We start from the raw sequence: 19,753 nt of genomic DNA, 5'->3' as shown, positions 1-19,753 counted from the left end.
GAAGCCACGCAGGAGGCGGCGTCACCATCGTGACCCTACAAGGGAAGCACAAAGCCGTCTCATAGCTGTGTGGTTCACATAACTGAATGGCCAGCTGAGTCTGTATCTGGCCATGTCCATGGGCCAACCTGTGAGCCCTCTCACACATCATTCCCGCACAGTAAAATGAGAGACCTCATCAGAAATTCCAAAAACAAAATAAAGATTTATTCGAACCCAAATAATGGGTTTCCAAAACATTCACATAATTAATGATCATCCTTGTGCAACTCCTTATTACCCCTCTTACGCAGACCTATCATTACACTATGCCGCAATGTCTCCCCTGTGGCTGCCTCGTGGCTTTGAGAAGGCTGCTGTGTGTATGTAGAGGAATCGACAGATGTCCTTCTCGGATGCCCTTGACCAGCTCTGGCCCTAAAGGGCCGGCTGAAAACAGGGCTGCATCGTATCCTCTGTGCCTTCAGTTGGAAGTGGCTGGGGCGATTCCATGGATGGCAGCAATTGCGAAGTGGCAGGTCTTGGCTCAGGGCTGCCGTGAACCGGAGGGCCCACAGCAGTATCCTGGTCCGATAAGCCAGCGCCACTCCACCAGGGCAGCGCCCCACCTCCCCCACTAAGCTGCTAGAGCACAGCTCGGTGTGGTGTGGTGGCACCGTCAGGCCCACGGGGGACCCAGCCACAATGGCAGTAGTCAGAGCACACATAGCCTCCAGCTGAGACTGCATGGGAGCAGCCACATTCTGGAAGCCATCAGAGATGACAGCAGTCAGACGCTCCGTGGCATGTTGCCCAGAGTGCATGAGAGCATTCTGAGCTTCCAGGGCAGCGGCCATCCTGTCCAAAGAAGCACAGCGACGCTCATTCTCTCGTGCCTGTGCTACAATGACAGGTGTCACCTCCACCAAGAGATACGTCATCACAGCTGCATCCGTACGGTCACTCTGAGATTCCACCATCGTCTGCACACTGGCAATGATGGTCCCCATGGTGTGCGCAGAGCTGTCCACAATGCGGGGAGGTGGACTCCTCCATTGTGAGTGTGCACACATACAGGCCTAGCATTTAACGGCTACTTCAGCTACTATGTAGTGTTGGTGAGAAACAAGTTTAAGATGAAGGAGAGGCTCGCAGATGTAATGTGAGGAGTTAGGGGAACATGTACTCACTTTCATCAGTCAAATAAAGTCGGTTAGCCTTTTCCTGCATTGGGGGCGGGTGCGCTGGTGAATTGAGGTCCCCGAAACCTCCTCTGCAATCTCTCTCCAGGTGAAGATGCTCCTGCTTGGTCTCCCACCACTTTCAGGGAAGAGTAGCCACCTCCTTCCCTCCACAGCTACCATCAGGGTTTCCAGCTCTGCATCGCTGAAGTGGCTGGCCCTCCTCAAACTTCCCCTTGCAGCTATCTCCTCTGATGCAAGTGAGAACGAAGTCAAGACACAACTGCAAAACCTGCTCTTTAAGAAGGCCAGGGGGCAGCTGCATGGTTCGGATTAAATGCTCAGGAGTGGGATTTCGCAGTTCAAACGTCACTCCCCTGCAACACTGCTGAAATAATCCCATTACCCCAGTCGTTACTACTCCACTCCGTTTTGGGCCCGAAAAAGCAGAATTCCCATCTTAACACCACCCCATCCATCTCGGCAGTAAAGGCCGCTAAAATGTGGTGTGTGTGCCCCGTTTCGGGCGGAGAGCAATTTCGAACTCCAGGAAGTCTATCTGGTGTAGTTATAGACTGAGAGTCATTTGGTATGGAAAAACATTAACTACAGACTAGCATCAGAATTTCTCATATGTTAGTGATTGTGCTATACACCTTTTTGATTTTTTGTGATAACACAGAAACATAGAAACATAGAAAATAGGTGCAGGAGTAGGCCATTCGGCCCTTCGAGCTTGCACCACCATTCAATAAGATCATGGCTGATCATGCATTTCACTACCCAATTCCTGCTTTCTCTACATACCCCTGTAGATGTTAGATGTGGCCCTTTAGCCGTGAGGGCCACATCTAACTCCCCTTTGAATATTTGTAATGAACTGGCCCCAGCAACTTTCTGAGTTGCCCACAATCTCTGAGTGAAGAAGTTTCTCCTCATCTCGGTCGAGGAGGTGCGTGGTGAGGCCTATAAAAGGCACAGCAGGGAGTCCGGGACCCAGCGTCGGCAGCAGTCGGAAGCAGCGTCGGTAGTTCGTTGGTGAGGCCTATCAAAGGCATAGCAGGGAGTCCGGGGCCCAGCATCGGCGGCAGTCGGGAGCAGCGTCGAGGAGGTGCGTGGTGAGGCCTATAAAAGATGTACTTGTGCAGCTACAGGGAGAAGGCAAAAAAGAAGTAGAAAGAAACAGAAAGGTGACGTCACAGCCAAGGGGGTAAGTGATTGGCTGGTGATTGGTGAGTAGCTTTTCTTTTTCTTTCTTTTTTATATCAGTCAGTAACTTTTAACATTGTTGTTGCCAATTTAAGTGTATCTAAGGGTTACGTCATGGCAGGGGAGCTCGGTCACGTGATATGCTCCTCCTGTACCATGTGGGAACTCAGGGACACTTCCGGTGTCCCTGACGACTACGTGTGCGGGAAGTGTATCTGCCTCCAGCTCCTGACGGACAGCGTTGCGGAATTGGAGCTGAGGGTGGATTCACTCTGTAGCATCCACGATGCTGAGAATGACGTGAGTAGCACGTGCAGCGAGTTGGTCGTACCGCAGGTGAAGAGTCCACAGCCAGCTCGGGAATGGAAGACCAGCAGGAAGAGTAGTGCAAGGAAGGTAGTGCAGGGGTCCCCTGTGCTCATCCCCCTGCAAAACAGATACACTGCTTTGAGTACTGTTGAGGGGGATGACTCATCAGGGGAGGGCAGCAGCAGCCAAGTTCATGGCACCGTGGCTGGCTCTGTTGCACAGGAGGGCAGGAAAAAGAGTGGGAGAGCGATAGTGATAGGGGATTCAATTGTAAGGGGAATAGATAGGCGTTTCTGCGGCCGCAACCGAGACTCCAGGATGGTATGTTGCCTCCCTGGTGCAAGGGTCAAGGATGTCTCGGAGTGGGTGCAGGACATTCTAAAAAGGGGGGGAGAACAGCCAGTTGTCATGGTGCACATTGGTACCAACGACATAGGTAAAAAAAAGGGATGAGGTCCTACGAAACGAATTTAAGGAGCTAGGAGCTAAATTAAAAAGTAGGACCTCAAAAGTAGTAATCTCGGGATTGCTACCAGTACCACATGCTAGTCAGACTAGGAATCGCAGGACAGCGCAGATGAATACATGGCTTGAGCAGTGGTGCAGCAGGGAGGGATTCAAATTCCTGGGGCATTGGAACCAGTTCTGGGGGAGGTGGGACCAGTACAAACCGGACGGTCTGCACCTGGGCAGGACCGGAACGATTGTCCTAGGGGGGAGTGTTTGCTAGTGCTGTTGGGGAGGAGTTAAACTAATATGGCAGGGGGATGGGAACCAATGCAGGGAGACAGAGGGAAACAAAAAGGAGACAAAAGCAAAAGACAGAAAGGAGATGAGGAAAAGTGGAGGGCAGAGAAACACCAGGCAAAGAACAAAAAGGGCCACTGTGCAGCAAAATTCTAAAAGGACAAAGGGTGTTAAAAAAACAAGCCTGAAGGCTTTGTGTCTTAATGCAAGGAGTATCCATAATAAGGTGGATGAATTAACTGTACAAATAGATGTTAACAAAAATGATGTGATTGGGATTACAGAGACGTGGCTCCAGGATGATCAGGGCTGGGAACTCAACATCCAGGGGTATTCAACATTCAGGAAGGATAGAATAAAAGGAAAAGGAGGTGGGGTAGCATTGCTGGTTAAAGAGGAGATTAATGCAATAGTTAGGAAGGACATTAACTTGGATGATGTGGAATCTATATGGGTAGAGCTGCAGAACACCAAAGGGCAAAAAGCGTTAGTGGGAGTTGTGTACAGACCTCCAAACAGTAGTAGTGATGTTGGGGAGGGCATCAAACAGGAAATTAGGGGTGCATGCAATAAAGATGCAGCAGTTATAATGGGTGACTTTAATATGCACATAGATTGGGCGAACCAAACTGGAAGCAATACGGTGGAGGAGGATTTCCTGGAGTGCATAAGGGATGGTTTTCTAGACCAATATGTTGAGGAACCAACGAGGGGGGAGGCCATCTTAGACTGGGTGTTGTGTAATGAGAGAGGATTAATTAGCAATCTCGTTGTGCGAGGCCCCTTGGGGAAGAGTGACATAATATGGTGGAATTCTACATTAGGATGGAGAATGAAACAGTTAATTCAGAGACCATGGTCCAGAACTTAAAGAAGGGTAACTTTGAAGGTATGAGGCGTGAATTGGCTTGGATAGATTGGCGAATGATACTTAAGGGGTTGACTGTGGATGGGCAATGGCAGACATTTAGAGACCGCATGGATGAACTACAACAATTGTACATTCCTGTCTGGCGTAAAAATAAAAAAGGGAAGGTGGCTCATCCGTGGCTATCAAGGGAAATCAGTGATAGTATTAAAGCCAAGGACGTGGCATACAAATTGGCCAGAAATAGCAGCGAACCCGGGGACTGGGAGAAATTTAGAACTCAGCAGAGGAGGACAAAGGGTTTGATTAGGGCAGGGAAAATGGAGTACGAGAAGAAGCTTGCAGGGAACATTAAGACGGATTGCAAAAGTTTCTATAGATATGTAAAGAGAAAAAGGTTAGTAAAGACAAACGTAGGTCCCCTGCAGTCAGAATCAGGGGAAGTCATAACGGGGAACAAAGAAATGGCAGACCAATTGAACAAGTACTTTGGTTCGGTATTCACTAAGGAGGACACAAACAACCTTCCGGATACAAAAGGGGTCAGAGGGTCTAGTAAGAAGGAGGAACTGAGGGAAATCCTTATTAGTCGGGAAATTGTGTTGGGGAAATTGATGGGATTGAAGGCCGATAAATCCCCATGGCCTGATGGACTGCATCCCAGAGTACTTAAGGAGGTGGCCTTGGAAATAGCGGATGCATTGACAGTCATTTTCCAACATTCCGTTGACTCTGGATCAGTTCCTATCGAGTGGAGGGTAGCCAATGTAACCCCACTTTTTTAAAAAGGAGGGAGAGAGAAAACAGGGAATTATAAACCGGTCAGCCTGACATCAGTAGTGGGTAAAATGATGGAATCAATTATTAAGGATGTCATAGCAGCGCATTTGGAAAAAGATGACATGATAGGTCCAAGTCAGCATGGATTTGTGAAAGGGAAATCATGCTTGACAAATCTTCTGGAATTTTTTGAGGATGTTTCCAGTAAAGTGGACAAGGGAGAACCAGTTGATGTGGTATATTTGGACTTTCAGAAGGCTTTCGACAAGGTCCCACACAAGAGATTAATGTGCAAAGTTAAAGCACATGGGATTGGGGGTAGTGTGCTGACATGGATTGAGAACTGGTTGTCAGACAGGAAGCAAAGAGTAGGAGTAAATGGGTACTTTTCAGAATGGCAGGCAGTGACTAGTGGGGTACCGCAAGGTTCTGTGCTGGGGCCCCAGCTGTTTACACTGTACATTAATGATTTAGACGAGGGGATTAAATGTAGTATCTCCAAATTTGCGGATGACACTAAGTTGGGTGGCAGTGTGAGCTGCGAGGAGGATGCTATGAGGCTGCAGAGTGACTTGGATAGGTTAGATGAGTGGGCAAATGCATGGCAGATGAAGCATAATTTGGATAAATGTGAGATTATCCACTTTGGTGGTAAAAACAGAGAGACAGACTATTATCTGAATGGTGACCGATTAGGAAAAGGGGAGGTGCAACGAGACCTGGGTGTCATGGTACATCAGTCATTGAAGGTTGGCATGTAGGTACAGCAGGCGGTTAAGAAAGCAAATGGCATGATGGCCTTCATAGCGAGGGGATTTGAACAGGGGCAGGGAGGTGTTGCTACAGTTGTACAGGGCCTTGGTGAGAACACACCTGGAGTATTGTGTACAGTTTTGGTCTCCTAACTTGAGGAAGGACATTCTTGCTATTGAGGAAGTGCAGCGAAGGTTCACCAGACTGATTCCCGGGATGGCGGGACTGACCTATCAAGAAAGACTGGATCAACTGGGCTTGTATTCACTGGAGTTCAGAAGAATGAGAGGGGACCTCATAGAAACGTTTAAAATTCTGACGGGTTTAGACAGGTTAGATGCAGGAAGAATGTTGCCAATGTTGGGGAAGTCCAGAACCAGGGGTCACAATCTAAGGATAAGGGGTAAGCCATTTAGGACCGAGATGAGGAGAAACTTCTTCACCCAGAGAGTGGTGAACCTGTGGAATTCTCTACCACAGAAAGTTGTTGAGGCCAATTCACTAAATATATTCAAAAAGGAGTTAGATGAAGTCCTTACTACTAGGGGGATCAAGGGGTATGGCGAGAAAGCAGGAATGTGGTACTGAAGTTGCACGTTCAGCCATGAACTCATTGAATGGCGGTGCAGGCTAGAAGGGCTGAATGGCCTACTCTTGCACCTGTTTTCTATGTTTCTATGTCTATGTTTCTATAAATGGCTTACCCCTTATCCTTAGACTGTGACCCCTGGTTCTGGACTTCCCCAACATCGGGAACATTCTTCCTGCATCTAACATGTCTAATCCCGTCATAATTTTATATGTTTCTATGAAAGCCCCTCTCATTCTTCTAAATTCCAGTGAATACAAACCTAGTCGACCCAGTCTTTCTTCATATGTCAGTCCTGTCATCCCTGGAATCAGTCGGGTGAACCTTCGCTGCACTCCCTCTGTTGTGTTCCTAATACAGATGAGGCTGCACACAGGGAGGTTAAAGTAACAGTGACCTCAGTCTTTAATAAGACACTCCAGAGTGATGAACAGGCCTTAGGGGCCGGCTTATATACAGTGCTCCCAAGGGATGCTGGGATGAGCTCCCTGGTGGCAGAACATGGGAGTGCATGCTTTACAGATACACAACATCACTCCCCCCTCCAAAGTCAAAGTGAAAACTACTTATTAGGTGAGGCGGTCGGGAGCCTTTCTTTCCCTGGTGGACTGCCTCGGTACAAATGTCTGTTGTGGTGTGTTGGCTGTGCCCTCGCTGGGCTGGCGTATTATTGGCCCTGCAGGGCTGTTGGGTGAGCCTGGCCTTGCTGGGCTGTTGGACGTGATGGGTTTGATTTCCTGGTCCGGCGTGGTGTCGTTGATCCTTTGAGTGTGTGTTGTGGGCTCAAAAAAGGTGGTGTTTGCTGTGGGTTGTTCAGGGCCGTCTGTGAACCGCAGCCTCGTTTGGTCCAGGTGCTTTCTGCAAATGTGCCCATTGTTTAGTTTGACTACAAACACCCTATTCCCTTCTTTAGCGATCACCATGCCTGTGATCCACTTGGGACCATGTCCATAGTTTAGCACATACACAGGGTCATTCAGATCAATTTCCATTGACACAGTGACGCGACCATCATTTACATTTTGTTGCTGCCACCTGCTCTCTACCTGATCATGCAGGTTGGGGTGAACCAGCGACTGTCTGGTTTTAAGTGTCCCTTTCATGAGTAGCTCAGCCGGGGGCACCCCTGTGAGCATGTGGGGTCTCGTGTGGTAACTGAGCAGTACTCGGGACAGGCGGGTTTGGAATGAGCCTTCTGTGACTCATTTAAGGCTCTGTTTGATGGTTTGTACTGTCCGCTCTGCCTGCCAATTGGAGGCTGGTTTAAACAGGGCAAAGGTGACATGTTTGATCCCATTGCGGGTCATGAATTCTTTAAATTCGGCACTGGTGAAACATGGCCCGTTTTCACTGACCAGTCTGTCAGGCAGGCCGTGGGTGGCAAACATGGCCCTCAGGTTTTCAATGGTGGCAGTGGCGGTGCTTCCCGACATTATTTCACATTCAATCCATTTTTAAAAAAGCATCCACCACCACCAGGTACATTTTACCAAGAAATGGGCCCGCATTGTCGACATGGATCCTCGACCATGGTCTGGAGGACCAGGACCACAAACTTAGTGGTGCCTCTCTGGGCGCGTTGCTCAACTGAGCACATACGCTGCATTGCTGTGCACAGGACTCTAAGTCAGAGTCGATACCGGGCCACCACAGGTGGGATCTGGCTATAGCTTTCATCATTACTATACCCGGGTGTGTGCTATGGATATTGAGATGAATGTCTCCCTGCCCTTTTTTGGTAGCACTACGTAGTTACCCCGTAACAGGCAGACTGCCTGAATGGACAGCTCATCCTTTTGTCGCTGGGACGGCTTGATTGGCTCTTGCATTTCAACGGGGATGCTGGCCCATCTCCCATGCAGTACACAGTTTTTTACTCGGTACAGCAGAGGATCTTGGCTGGTCCAAATCCTAATCTGGCGGGCCGTGACAGGTGATTTATCATTTTCAAACACTTCCATGACCATTAACAAGTCTAGGGCTGCGCCACCATCAACAAGTTTGCAGGTTGCGCCATTTCCACCCCCGTGGTGAGCAATGGTAGCCGACTGAGAGCATCCGCACAGTTCTCGGTGTCAGGCCTGTGGCGGATGGTATAGTTATATGTTGATAGCGCGAGTGCCCACCTTTGTATGCGGGCTGAGGCATTAGTATTTATCCCCTTGTTTTCAGCGAACAGGGATGTGAGGGGCTTGTGATCGATTTCCAGCTCAAATTTGAGACCAAACAGGTACTGATGCATTTTATTTACCCCGAACACACACGCTAATGCCTCTTTCTCAATCATGCTGTCGGCCCTCTCGGTCTTAGACAAGCTCTTGGAAGCATAGGCGACAGGTTGCAACTTCCCGCCAATGTTAGCTTGTTGTAATACACACCCGTCTCCGTATGACGACACATCACATACTAGCACAAGTCTTTTACACAGGTTATACAATACAAGCAGCTTGTTGGAGCATAAAATGTTTCTGGCTTTCTCAAAAGCAATTACTTGTTTTTTTTCCCCATACCTAATTCTCACCTTTGCGCAATAACACATGTAGGGGCTCTAAAAGGGTGCTTAACCCCGGTAGGAAGCTACCAAAATAGTTGAGGAGTCCCAGGAACGACCTCAGCTCCGTGACGTTCTGTGGCCTGGGCGCGTTCCTGATAGCCTCTGTCTTGGCGTCTGTGGGCCGAATGCTGTCCTCCGCGAACTTTCTCCCCAAAAACTCAATTTCTGTTGCCATGAAGACGCATTTCGACCTCTTCAGCCGCAGCCCTACGTGATCCAGTTGCTGGAGGACCTCCTCCAGGTTTTGTAGGTGCTCGGCGGTGTCCTGACCCGTGACCAATATGTCGTCCTGAAAGACCACTGTGTGTGGTACCGACTTGAGTAGGCTCTCCATATTTCTTTGGAAGATTGCTGCAGCTGACCAAATTCCAAACGGGCATCTGTTGTAGATGAACAGTCCCTTGTGCGTGTTGATGCAGGTGAGGCCCTTCGAAGACTCCTCCAGCTCCTGCGTCATGTAGACAAAGTCAGGTCGAGCTTGGTGAACATCTTGCCTCCTGCCAGCGTCGCAAATAGGTCGTTTGCCTTTGGTAGCGGGTATTGGTCCTGTAGCGAGAACCAATTAATAGTTACTTTATAATCACCGCAAATCCTGACCGTGCCATCACTTTTGAGCACTGGAACAATCGGGCTGGCCCACTCGCTGAATTCCACTGGCAGATGATGCCCTCACGTTGCAGCCTGTCCAGCTCCATTTCCACTCTCTCCCTCATCATGTGAGGTACTGCTCGCGCCTTGTGGTGAATGGGTCATGCCTCTGGGACCAAGTGGATCCGCACCTTCGCCCCGGAAAAGTTTCCAATGCCTGGCTCAAAAAGGGAAGGAAATTTGTTAAGAACCTGGGTACATGAAGCCTCATCGACATGTGATAGCGCTCGGATGTCATCCCAGTTCCAGCGGATTTTGCCCAGCCAGCTCCTTCCAAGCAGTGTGGGGCCATCGCCCGGGACAATCCAGAGTGGCAGTTCGTGCACCGTGCCCTCGTAGGTGACCTTGACCATGGCACTGCCCATGGTGTACGTTCTTAGTTTCGTGTGGATGGGGCTCAGGGCTGGTCTGAATGCCTTATTGCACCACAGTCTCTCATGATGGATTGGCTAGCGCCAGTGTCCATTTCCATGGCTACGGTTGAGCCATTCAATTTTACGTTTCGCATTATTGGTCGAAAATGTGTGCACCCCGTGTACTTCAGCATCTGCCTCCTCTCTCTCAGGCTCGAAATTGCTTTGATCCACCATGGACCGATCTTCCTCTGCCACGTGATGGTTAGCAGGTTTTGCAGAGCTTGCAGCTCGTTTGCAAGCTCGTTGGAGGTGCCCCATTGTTCCACAGCTCTTGCAAACATACCCTTTGAAGCGGCATGAATAGGCTGAATGGAAGCCTCCACAACGCCAACAAGGAATGAATTGCCTTGCATTCATCCTTTGTTGCGGACTCTGAGTCATGTGGGTCACCTGAGGCCTACTGGCAGTTGCAGACTCGTGGGTTCTGCCCTGTACATTTCTGCTCGCAAACACAGTTCCAGTTAATTTATGAACAATGCTAGCACTTGTGTGCTGAGAGATTTGTTTGGTGTTATCACTGGTGGACATAAATGCCTGTGCTATCGCTTACTGAGGGTCGGTGTCTCTTCAGTCAAAAGTTTTCGTAGGATAGTCTCATAGCCAATGCCCAGTACAAAAAAGGATCTGAGCATTTGCTCCAGTTAGCCATCAAACTCACATTGTCCTGCAAGTCGCCTTAGCTCGGCGACGTAGCTCGCCACTTCCTGACCTTCAGATCGCTGGCACATGTAGAACCGATACCTCGCTATCAGCACGCTCTCCCTCTGGTTAAGAGGCTCCCAAACCAGTGTACACAGCTCTTCATACGACTTATCTGTGGGTTTCACCGGAGCCAGAAGATTCTTCATGAGGCTGTAGGTCGGTGACCCGCAGACTGTGAGGGGGACCGCTCTTCTTTTTGCAGCGCTTCCTTCTCCGTCCAGCTCGTTGGCTACAAAGTACTGGTCTGGCCGTTCGACATAGGCTTCTCAGTCCTCACCCTCTGAGAACTTCTCCAGGATGCCCACAGTTTGCTGCATCTTTGCGTTGGATTCGTATTCTCGTTGCCAGTTATTGTGTTCCTAACACAGATGAGGCTGCACACAGAGAGGTTAAAGTAACAGTGACCTCAGTCTTTAAGAAGACACTCCAGAGTGAAGAACAGGCCTTCAGGGCCGGCTTATATACAGTGCTCCCAAGGGATGCTGGGATCCCTTGGGACTTCAGGGGATGAGCTCCCTGGTGGCGGAACATGGGAGTGCATGCTTTATAGATACACAACACCCTCAATAGCAAGAATGTCCTTCCTCAGATTAGGAGACTAAAACTGCACACAATATTCAAGGTGTGGCCTTACCAAGGACCTGTACAACTGTAGTAAGACCTCCCTGCTCCTATACTCAAATCCTCTCGCTATGAAGGCCAACATGCCATTTGCCTTCTTCACCGCCTGCTGTACCTGCATGCCAACCTTCAATGACTGATGTACTATGACACCCAGGTCTCGTTGCACCTCCCCCTTTACCAATCTGTCACCATTCAGATAATAATCAGCCCTCCTGTTTTTACCACCAAAGTGGATAACCTCACATTTATCTACATTATACCGCATCTGCCATGTATTTGCCCACTCACCTAATCTGTCCACCCTGCATCCTCTTAGCATCCTCCTGACAGCTCACACTGCCACCCAGCTTAGAGTGCAAACTTGGAGATATTACATTCAATTCCTTTGTCTAAATCATTAATGTATATTGTAAATAGTTGTATAGAAAAATGTTGAAGTATACTTTTAGAGTTATTCCAAGCCAACACCATCTGCAAAGTAGATTTACAATTTTTTTTTAAAGGAAACGGAGTGAAATATTCAGGGGGCGAAATTCGCCTACGCCCTGTTTGGGGAGGGTAACTGAGGGGAGGCGGGACTAGGTCCCGTCCCAGCCGTGAAATTGCAATTCCCGCCTCTCACATAAAGTGGAGCACAATGTCGCACGCTCCACTTCCCTTTGGGGCGGGTCCAGGTGCGCTACACGGGCGGGTTCTCCGCGTAACGCTGACGCATTTCAATGTCCCAACCTTTCCATCAAAGGGGAGAGACGCTGCGAATTCTGATGGCCCTTTGAAAGCATCCACTGGGCCACCAGGGCTAAGGGGTGCCATGGCCATAGCCCGGAACCAAGACGGAGTGCAAGTCTGCACAATCACGGCCGGGTCCCCGAGTCAGGAAAAAAAACACACATGGGGGTGCACGGTGCAGCACACCTCTCCTTTAAGGTTCACCCCGCGATGGGTGACCGGCCCAGTTTGCAACCTGCGAGCCGCGACATTCTCACGGGGTGCTGGGCAATTTCCGCCACGGGGCGAAACGGGGTCGCTGTGCACGCCGATGATGTCATTGCCGGAGGTGCAGTGGCCCGGGGCGCTACCAGCAGGGTGCGGAGCTACCGTGTTCGCGCCTCCGCTAACTCCCATGCAATTTCACGGGACCCAGTAGTGCCTGCCCCCCACCCCCGGGAAGAAAACAGCTCCCCCCCCGGAGGTGCTAACGGGAAACGCAGCACAGGGGAATTTCGGCCCCTCAGGTTTACAAATGATCCAATAGTTTAAAACTATATTTACTGATGTATAATTATTACTGGGCATTTGATACTAAATTAACCATGCATATTTTATAGGTGTTCCAGATTGCGTATGTTATTGTAAAAGCAGCCAATTCTCCACGCCCTGGGAATTGGATTTTAGAACGTTCAATGGATGGAATCACATTTACACCATGGCAATACTATGCTATAACAGATACAGAATGTCTTACTCGCTACAAGATTGTGCCTCGGAGAGGCAACCCTTCGTATACAGCAGACGATGAAATTATTTGTACCTCATTCTACTCAAAAATCCAACCTCTGGAGAATGGTGAGGTGAGGCTGGAAATTAAGATAATTTACAAATCACTTTTATAAAGTTATCATGGGAACATGTCATTTGGAGTAATGTGAGCGATAGTCATGTTCAATCTTTTAATTGAGTTTGAAGTCAGGTTGTTAGTCACACATTGAAACACTGTACTGATGTTGCTTGCATTGTATATAAAACATTTTTAATAAAGGTAAAGGTAAATTGAATGGATGCATTGTACTGCAGGTACTGACTTGCATCTAACACTGCACACATTCAATATGCCTGATGTCACCAATGGGTATGCTAAATAATTTATATCTGGAGTTTCATGTGGTGTTGACTAAAAATATTACAGACTCAATTCACAGATGAAGGGAAGGAATGCACAGCACAAAAATTAATAAGTGTCTGCTGCAGAAAACTCAGGACACATAAACCCAGAAAATCCACAGGGGGCTGCAGCCCAATGTGAGTGGCAGGATGTTCCCATCTGCATGCTCCACTGGTGACGCTTTTAATAGTCATGATGCGGATTTTTCCCCAGCAGAAGAGATCACATACTGTGGCACAAGTGGTCAGCTGGGGGAATGCTGGGGCCATTGTAAGAAACTAATAGAAATTACACCCCCGGCTACTTTTCTGAAGGAGCCACTTTTAAGTTTTAAATGTTTTATGGGCCTCTTGGATGTGAAGGCCTCAAAACTGGGCTGGGCCATTGGGTGGACCCCACATCCTGCACCGACCACATGGCAGGTGCTACCTAAGGGCTGGAAATGGAAATTCCAGTCTTCTGGAATCCCCACCCCTTCCGCGTCACTGGCATTGTAAGGGGCAGCTGGAGGCTCAGCCCCTTACAAGGCCGTGAGTTCCATTGCAGGACCCAGTCTATCCTGGTCTTGGCCTGATTCGGCAGCCATCCTGGTGGCATGTGAGTACTTTTGAGGTCTTGTTGAGTCCAATGCTGGCAGGACTCAGGAATGAAAGCTCTGCCCCACTAATGGAATGGCTGCTGAAGAAGAGTGGCATCCACATGTTGAAAAAGGTGCACAAAGATCTTTGAAGGAAAAGATAAAACTACAAGAAATTGTAACTCATGAACCATAAAAATATGAGGGGATATTTTTCTGGATCTGTGCTCGGGTACACTGGACAGCCCAATGCACAGCAGATGTTGGAAAATCGGATAGGTTGCAGCGCACACTTGCAACAGAACCTGCTTGATTTTACGATATTCACTGCACCCTGGCAATCTACTGCATCTGGACGTAGACTTCGGAAAATAGCTACTATAAATTTTTTAAATCACCTTGAGTGTCATCTGAAAGTCCATTAAGGGAGTCTTTCCTGTGACAGAAGGTTAGCTCAGTTAGATGAGGATGAACAAGGATGTCCATGCTTATGTGCAATGATCCCTTATTCTAGCTGTTGTGCAGGATTTCAAAATGGACAGGTTTATTGCAATTCTGCCACAATCCTAAAATATCAATAATTCCTTGCAGCCTCACATCCTCTCCCTTTGAAAATTGGTCTGACAGGAAAATATGTCAGAAAGCTGATTTGTGATGTTTTTCATGGGCAAAAATATTTTCACCATTAGATAAGTGTTATTTTGAAAGGAGAAGTGTGTTTCACTACTGCTCCCTCATTCTGTTGATCAGAGAGCAGTGCTAAGGACAAACTTGTCCTCCTATCAAATTCGCAAAGACAAACATAGTGGCATAAGAAATATAAGGACAAATTAAAACAGTGTGGCAAATTCAATCAGGCGACGAGCCCATCCTGAGCAAGGCAATCAGCAGCTCTCCTGCTTCCCCTAAGTTGCCACTTATCAGTATGGTAATCAACCAGCTGTGTTGACTGCAGAATTGCCAGCTTTTGAATAACCTTATGAAAACAACATCTGGAAGCATATTATGTTGACACAGTGGTCGTAATATGAAAATGTCTATCATACAGAGGAAATAAAGACAAATGTAACTGGATCAAGCCCTTCGTTTGGCATTTGTAAATTAGAACTATTTCTGGTTGCTCATATTACACTGGAAAATATTTGCTGAAGCTTCATTATTTTAAAATTAACTCCCTTGTTCAATATAAGTGAAATAAGTAATCCAAATAAATAATGTTTCTAGTTCCAGACATGTAATTACTTCAACTATCTGTGAACCACTGTGCAATCGTTGGTGTATTCAAGAGCTGTTATTATAACACAATGGTCCAATGTGATTTGTGAATTAATATTTTGAAAAATACTAGTTATACAGAATTTAATAAGTGAAACATTTCTACGGTGTTGGAACATTAATGGCCAAAATGTATTTTAAGTGTATATTGTTTTGCATGGTCATATAGGTAGTTATAGTTGAACAAACACTATGGCTGGAATTTTCCGGGGGCGGGGGGAGTGGGTTGGGGGGGGCAGGGGAGGGGTCAGCAGGTGGGATTGGTGGCGGGTCGGGTGGCAAATTTGATTTTTCTGACTGCACTTCGGGACCCAGCTGTCAACCCAGCCCAAAGCACCTTTCCCAATGGTGCATCTGTGAACTCCAATCCGACCTGCCCTGCAGAGATGGGTAACCTAATTAAACCAATTATTGGGTTGTTGACAGATCCTTAATAAAGTTTTTAACCTTATTTTTTAACTTTAACTTGCTCACAGGGTCCACGCTGCTCGGGGACCATATCTGTGAACCTGAGGCGGGAGTTCCGTGGCCATTGCTCCAACTGATTACTTAACAGCTTCAAATGCACAGGAAAAGCTCCCACCTGACAGATCATCACTTTCTTCAACCACAAGCTGTTTCTCAGTCCATTTCTAGCATACATTCTGCAGGCTTTCCACTTTCGACTCTCCATCCACTTTCACCTCATTGGAAGAACTATCTCACCATTGACAGAATGTTTCTGTCATCTGTAAATCATCTGCCATCTAGTCCATCAACATGGGTGCTCTTTATACTGTCTCACCTTGGTCCTCACAATTCGACAACTATCAGCCCCAACACCAGCATCACTAGGCACACCAGCTGCACCAACAACACCAACCTTCTCCACAATCACCTGATGCTGCACAGGACAGAGGGCATCAGCACCCGGCCACATTGCTCCCCGGGAGGCCAGGGATGGCCTCACCATGGCCACACTTACTTCACTTGATGCTGTACACCCTGACTGCCACATGATGCACCAGGTTAGCGCCACACCATACCAACATCATAAAGCATCCCTACAATGCCCAGGCCATTCCTTTCACACTCACCACCACTGCGGGTGTACCATTATGTCTCACCATTCACTGCAACTCACTAAGCCACTTCCAAAGGTGCACACAAATCTGTCTGAAAATAAAGGTTTCAAAATTTGACACCACATTAACAGAAACTTTACATGAACATTAGTAAAACACCCAAGTGCTTACCCTTGTGTGTTGTTAGTTGGTATGATTGCACTAGGATGAGATTGAGTGTGAGGGTTGGCTGGTGAGATGCAGATGTGATACAGTAGATAGAGAGAGAGGAATGGGTGGAGGTGTAAGGTAAGTTGATGTGGGTAAGGATGTGCAAGAGTAGGGTTGGGAAGGCAGAGTGATGGGGATATGGTGAGTTGCACAGCAGGATGAGGTTGAGTGTGACTTTGCACTAATGTTTCGTGATCTAATGAGATAATTGAAAGGTTTGTGCCATTGCAGCCATGTCCTCCTGACCACATCACTCCAGTGCAATATGCAACCAGGCTTTTTTGTTCTCCTGGGGAGGTGTCTTCCATTCATCGGAAGGGAAGAGAACCTCCCTGTGTACTCTGACTCCCTCCACAAGCATATGAAGAGAGTCAATGGAGAACCTGGGTGCAGCCGTGCCCCTGTGTGCAGTCATTGCCAGTGTTTGCAGCACTTCAATGCTGTAGAACACTGACAGCACAAATGTCAAAAGAAAGTTCGTGATGATCCTTTTAAGGAGACCGGCTGATGACACATCATGAATAATGTCACCAGACCCACTTCTTCTAATTGGGCCGGATGGGAAATGCGCTGGGCGGGCTTAACAAACCCCATCAACGTAAGTTAGTTTTCCAGAGCGGGATCAAGACAGCAGCGGGGCCATGAACCAACACCGACATCGCCTGCCATGGACCCACTGAGGTAAGGAAAATCCCGGCCATGATTACAGTTTTTACTATAATGTTCTGATTCAGTATTGTCATTATATTAATAGGGATTCAGAGAATAAAGGACATGTTTGTAAACATTTGATGGACGTGAATGTCAACAGAACATTTATAACCAAGAAGTTGAGTATTTGCTTGTGAATATTAAGATTGCCCTATTTTGTGTTCAGATTCATACTTCTCTTATTAATGGAAGGCCCAGTGCAGAAGATCCATCCTCAACTTTGCTGAAGTTCACCTCAACTCGCTATATTCGTCTGAAGCTTGAGAGAATTAGGACACTTAATGCTGATCTTATGACATTAGCATCCAATGATGCAAAGGATATTGATCCTATTGTTACCAGAAGGGTAAGAATTTTTGCCTTTTATAAAAAATCAATTTAAATTTTGAGTCCTATTGCATTCAATAATTTAACTGTTCTAGCCATTCTTTTTGATTGAGCTTTAAATGCTTTTAAAATCATTTGGCTTTATGAAATCGCACATGAAAATAATGGCCCTGAATTTGCGGTTGGAGGCGTCCCACGGAGGAAATACCTGGTGGTCCGGGAGGTATGGAGATTCACAGTCCTGGGGCTCTCCTGGTACCTGTGGGTAGAGGCCCACATATCTCGGATGCACGAGATCCGCAAGGGCCCCCTTGTTCACGTGGGCTGGCCCAACCAATAAAAGAAGGGAATCCCCATAAGCATGAATGGGAATACCCCAAAAAATATATTACACATCAAATAAATACAAAAAAAATACATATTTAAAATTAATTAAAATACAATTTAATTAAATATTTAAAACAAAAATTAAATTTTTAGAAAAATAAATGTTAATGTTTTAAAGGGCTAAAAAATAAACTTACCTTATTGCACAGGTTTTTTTAATGTATAAATGGTAAAAATGTTTTTTTAAACTCCTATGTGTACCAGGCGTAAGAATTTCCCGGGCATTTGCTGGGCAGAAGTTGGGCAAAGAGCCCAACTCTCCATCTGTGAATGCCCTTTTCCAGGGGATGCGAATGATCTGTCAAGAAAATTCTTCAACGATCACAAGTTTCGGGTTTTTGGCACACGCTTTGCGTGTGAAAACTCGGAACTAATGCAGCTCTTATGGGCACGTGCGCACCTCATTCGCTGCTGTCGGGGCCGTAAATTATGTGCTAATGTTTCATTAAAGATATTAGCCATTCCATATCTTAAGTTGTGAGTTTATTTTAGCTAGCACAAATTATGCACAACAGTATGGATATTAATAAACAAAATGCAGCCATTCCACTTTCATGGCATTTCAATACTTAAGTTATCAGTTTTAGACCACAATGTGTATAGCGATAAAGTCAGCAGACTTGAGTGATGCTGCTGGTTCCACATCACTCCTTGGATAGGCAAAGTTTAAAAGATCATTTTTGATGATAGGGTTTGATAATGTAGTGGTTATTGTACCAGACTAACAATCCAGAGGTTAAATTTAAATCCTACCATAACAAGTTGTGAAACTGAGTTCAACAAATCTGATAATGTGTGGGCTAACACTAGAAAATTACCATGAAAGCTACTGGATTTGTTGTAAACACCCAACTGGTTCACAACTATCCTGCCACTCCTATCTGCCCTACATTTGACTCTTATTGCCCCCAGGGCAACTAGGAATGGGCAAGAATTGCTGTCTTGCCGGTGTTGCCCGTATCCCACGAACAAATAAAAAACATGATTAAAGTTATGCTGCAACTGGTGCAGAGCTAAAATAAAGTGAAACAAATGCTCAAACTTACAAAAATGTAGTTTTGTTGATGATACAAAGCTGTAGTTCAACAGGGCTATCAAGTTGGTATAATCTGCATATAACCATGTATGATACAATAAAAGGTATTAATTTGATTAAAACTATTTCAAATTGTACTTTTTCACATTTCTCATAGTACATAGAAATAAAGTGGGTATGATTATTGAAACACCAATAAAAATGTCATTGCAAGAAAGTGTTAATCTTTGGATGATGGTTTTTAATATTGCTATTTTAAAGTTGATTAATAGGGATAAGGAGAAATTGTTAGTTTATAATGATAATAGCTGTTGTGACAGTTGCAAAATCAGAGTGCATTCTGCATGGTTATTGGTAATTGAAATATAATTGGCTATCGATATTAGAAAGACTTATCTCATCATCACCAAATAGTAGTAGGAAGTAGTACAAATCTTTTCTATTTAATTGCCAAAGCCATGAGTGTTTGGGGATGCTTTTTGTGATAGTGTGTCAAGTACTGTATCCAGTCTCTGGTTCCCCCTCCCTTCCTTCTTTCTAAAATGTGTTTTTAGTTTACTCAACTGAGCATGATCTAAGATAGAATAAAACCTGCCAGCATTTGAACTAGGATCCTCTGATCCCACCAGAGCTTAACTAACTGGGCTACCTGATCCTGGTTGTTGGGATTATCAATTGTATTAATAAAAAGCTGCCCTTATGTTTGAGGTTCTCATTTCAATGGTAACAGTCAGATTACGTAACGTAGAACAATAATATACTCTTATTGACATTTGTAATGCTTGTTATTTTCCCCTTTTAGTATTACTACTCTCTGAAAGACATTTCTATTGGTGGGATGTGCATCTGCTATGGACATGCAAGTGCTTGTCCTCTTAATTTAGTAACCAATGTAAGTATATTCCTTAATCATAATTGCTTTTAG

General features: G+C 46.4%; 1 protein-coding gene across 2 annotated transcripts in view; it reads left to right on the top strand.

Moving 5' to 3' along the window:
* Positions 1-19,753, top strand: part of lama2 (laminin, alpha 2) — a 693,080-nt gene that overhangs the window by 213,965 nt on the left and 459,362 nt on the right. For both annotated transcript variants that reach the window (XM_070885262.1, XM_070885261.1), the window contains exons 4-6: positions 12,688-12,930; positions 17,245-17,424; positions 19,631-19,720. In XM_070885262.1, the coding sequence (XP_070741363.1) occupies positions 12,688-12,930; positions 17,245-17,424; positions 19,631-19,720 (513 nt within the window). The remainder of the gene's footprint in view (positions 1-12,687; positions 12,931-17,244; positions 17,425-19,630; positions 19,721-19,753) is intronic.

This window comes from Pristiophorus japonicus, chromosome 7 (assembly GCF_044704955.1).
Source record: "Pristiophorus japonicus isolate sPriJap1 chromosome 7, sPriJap1.hap1, whole genome shotgun sequence".
NCBI lineage: Eukaryota > Metazoa > Chordata > Chondrichthyes > Pristiophoridae > Pristiophorus > Pristiophorus japonicus.
This window is presented reverse-complemented; position numbering and strand designations above follow the sequence as displayed.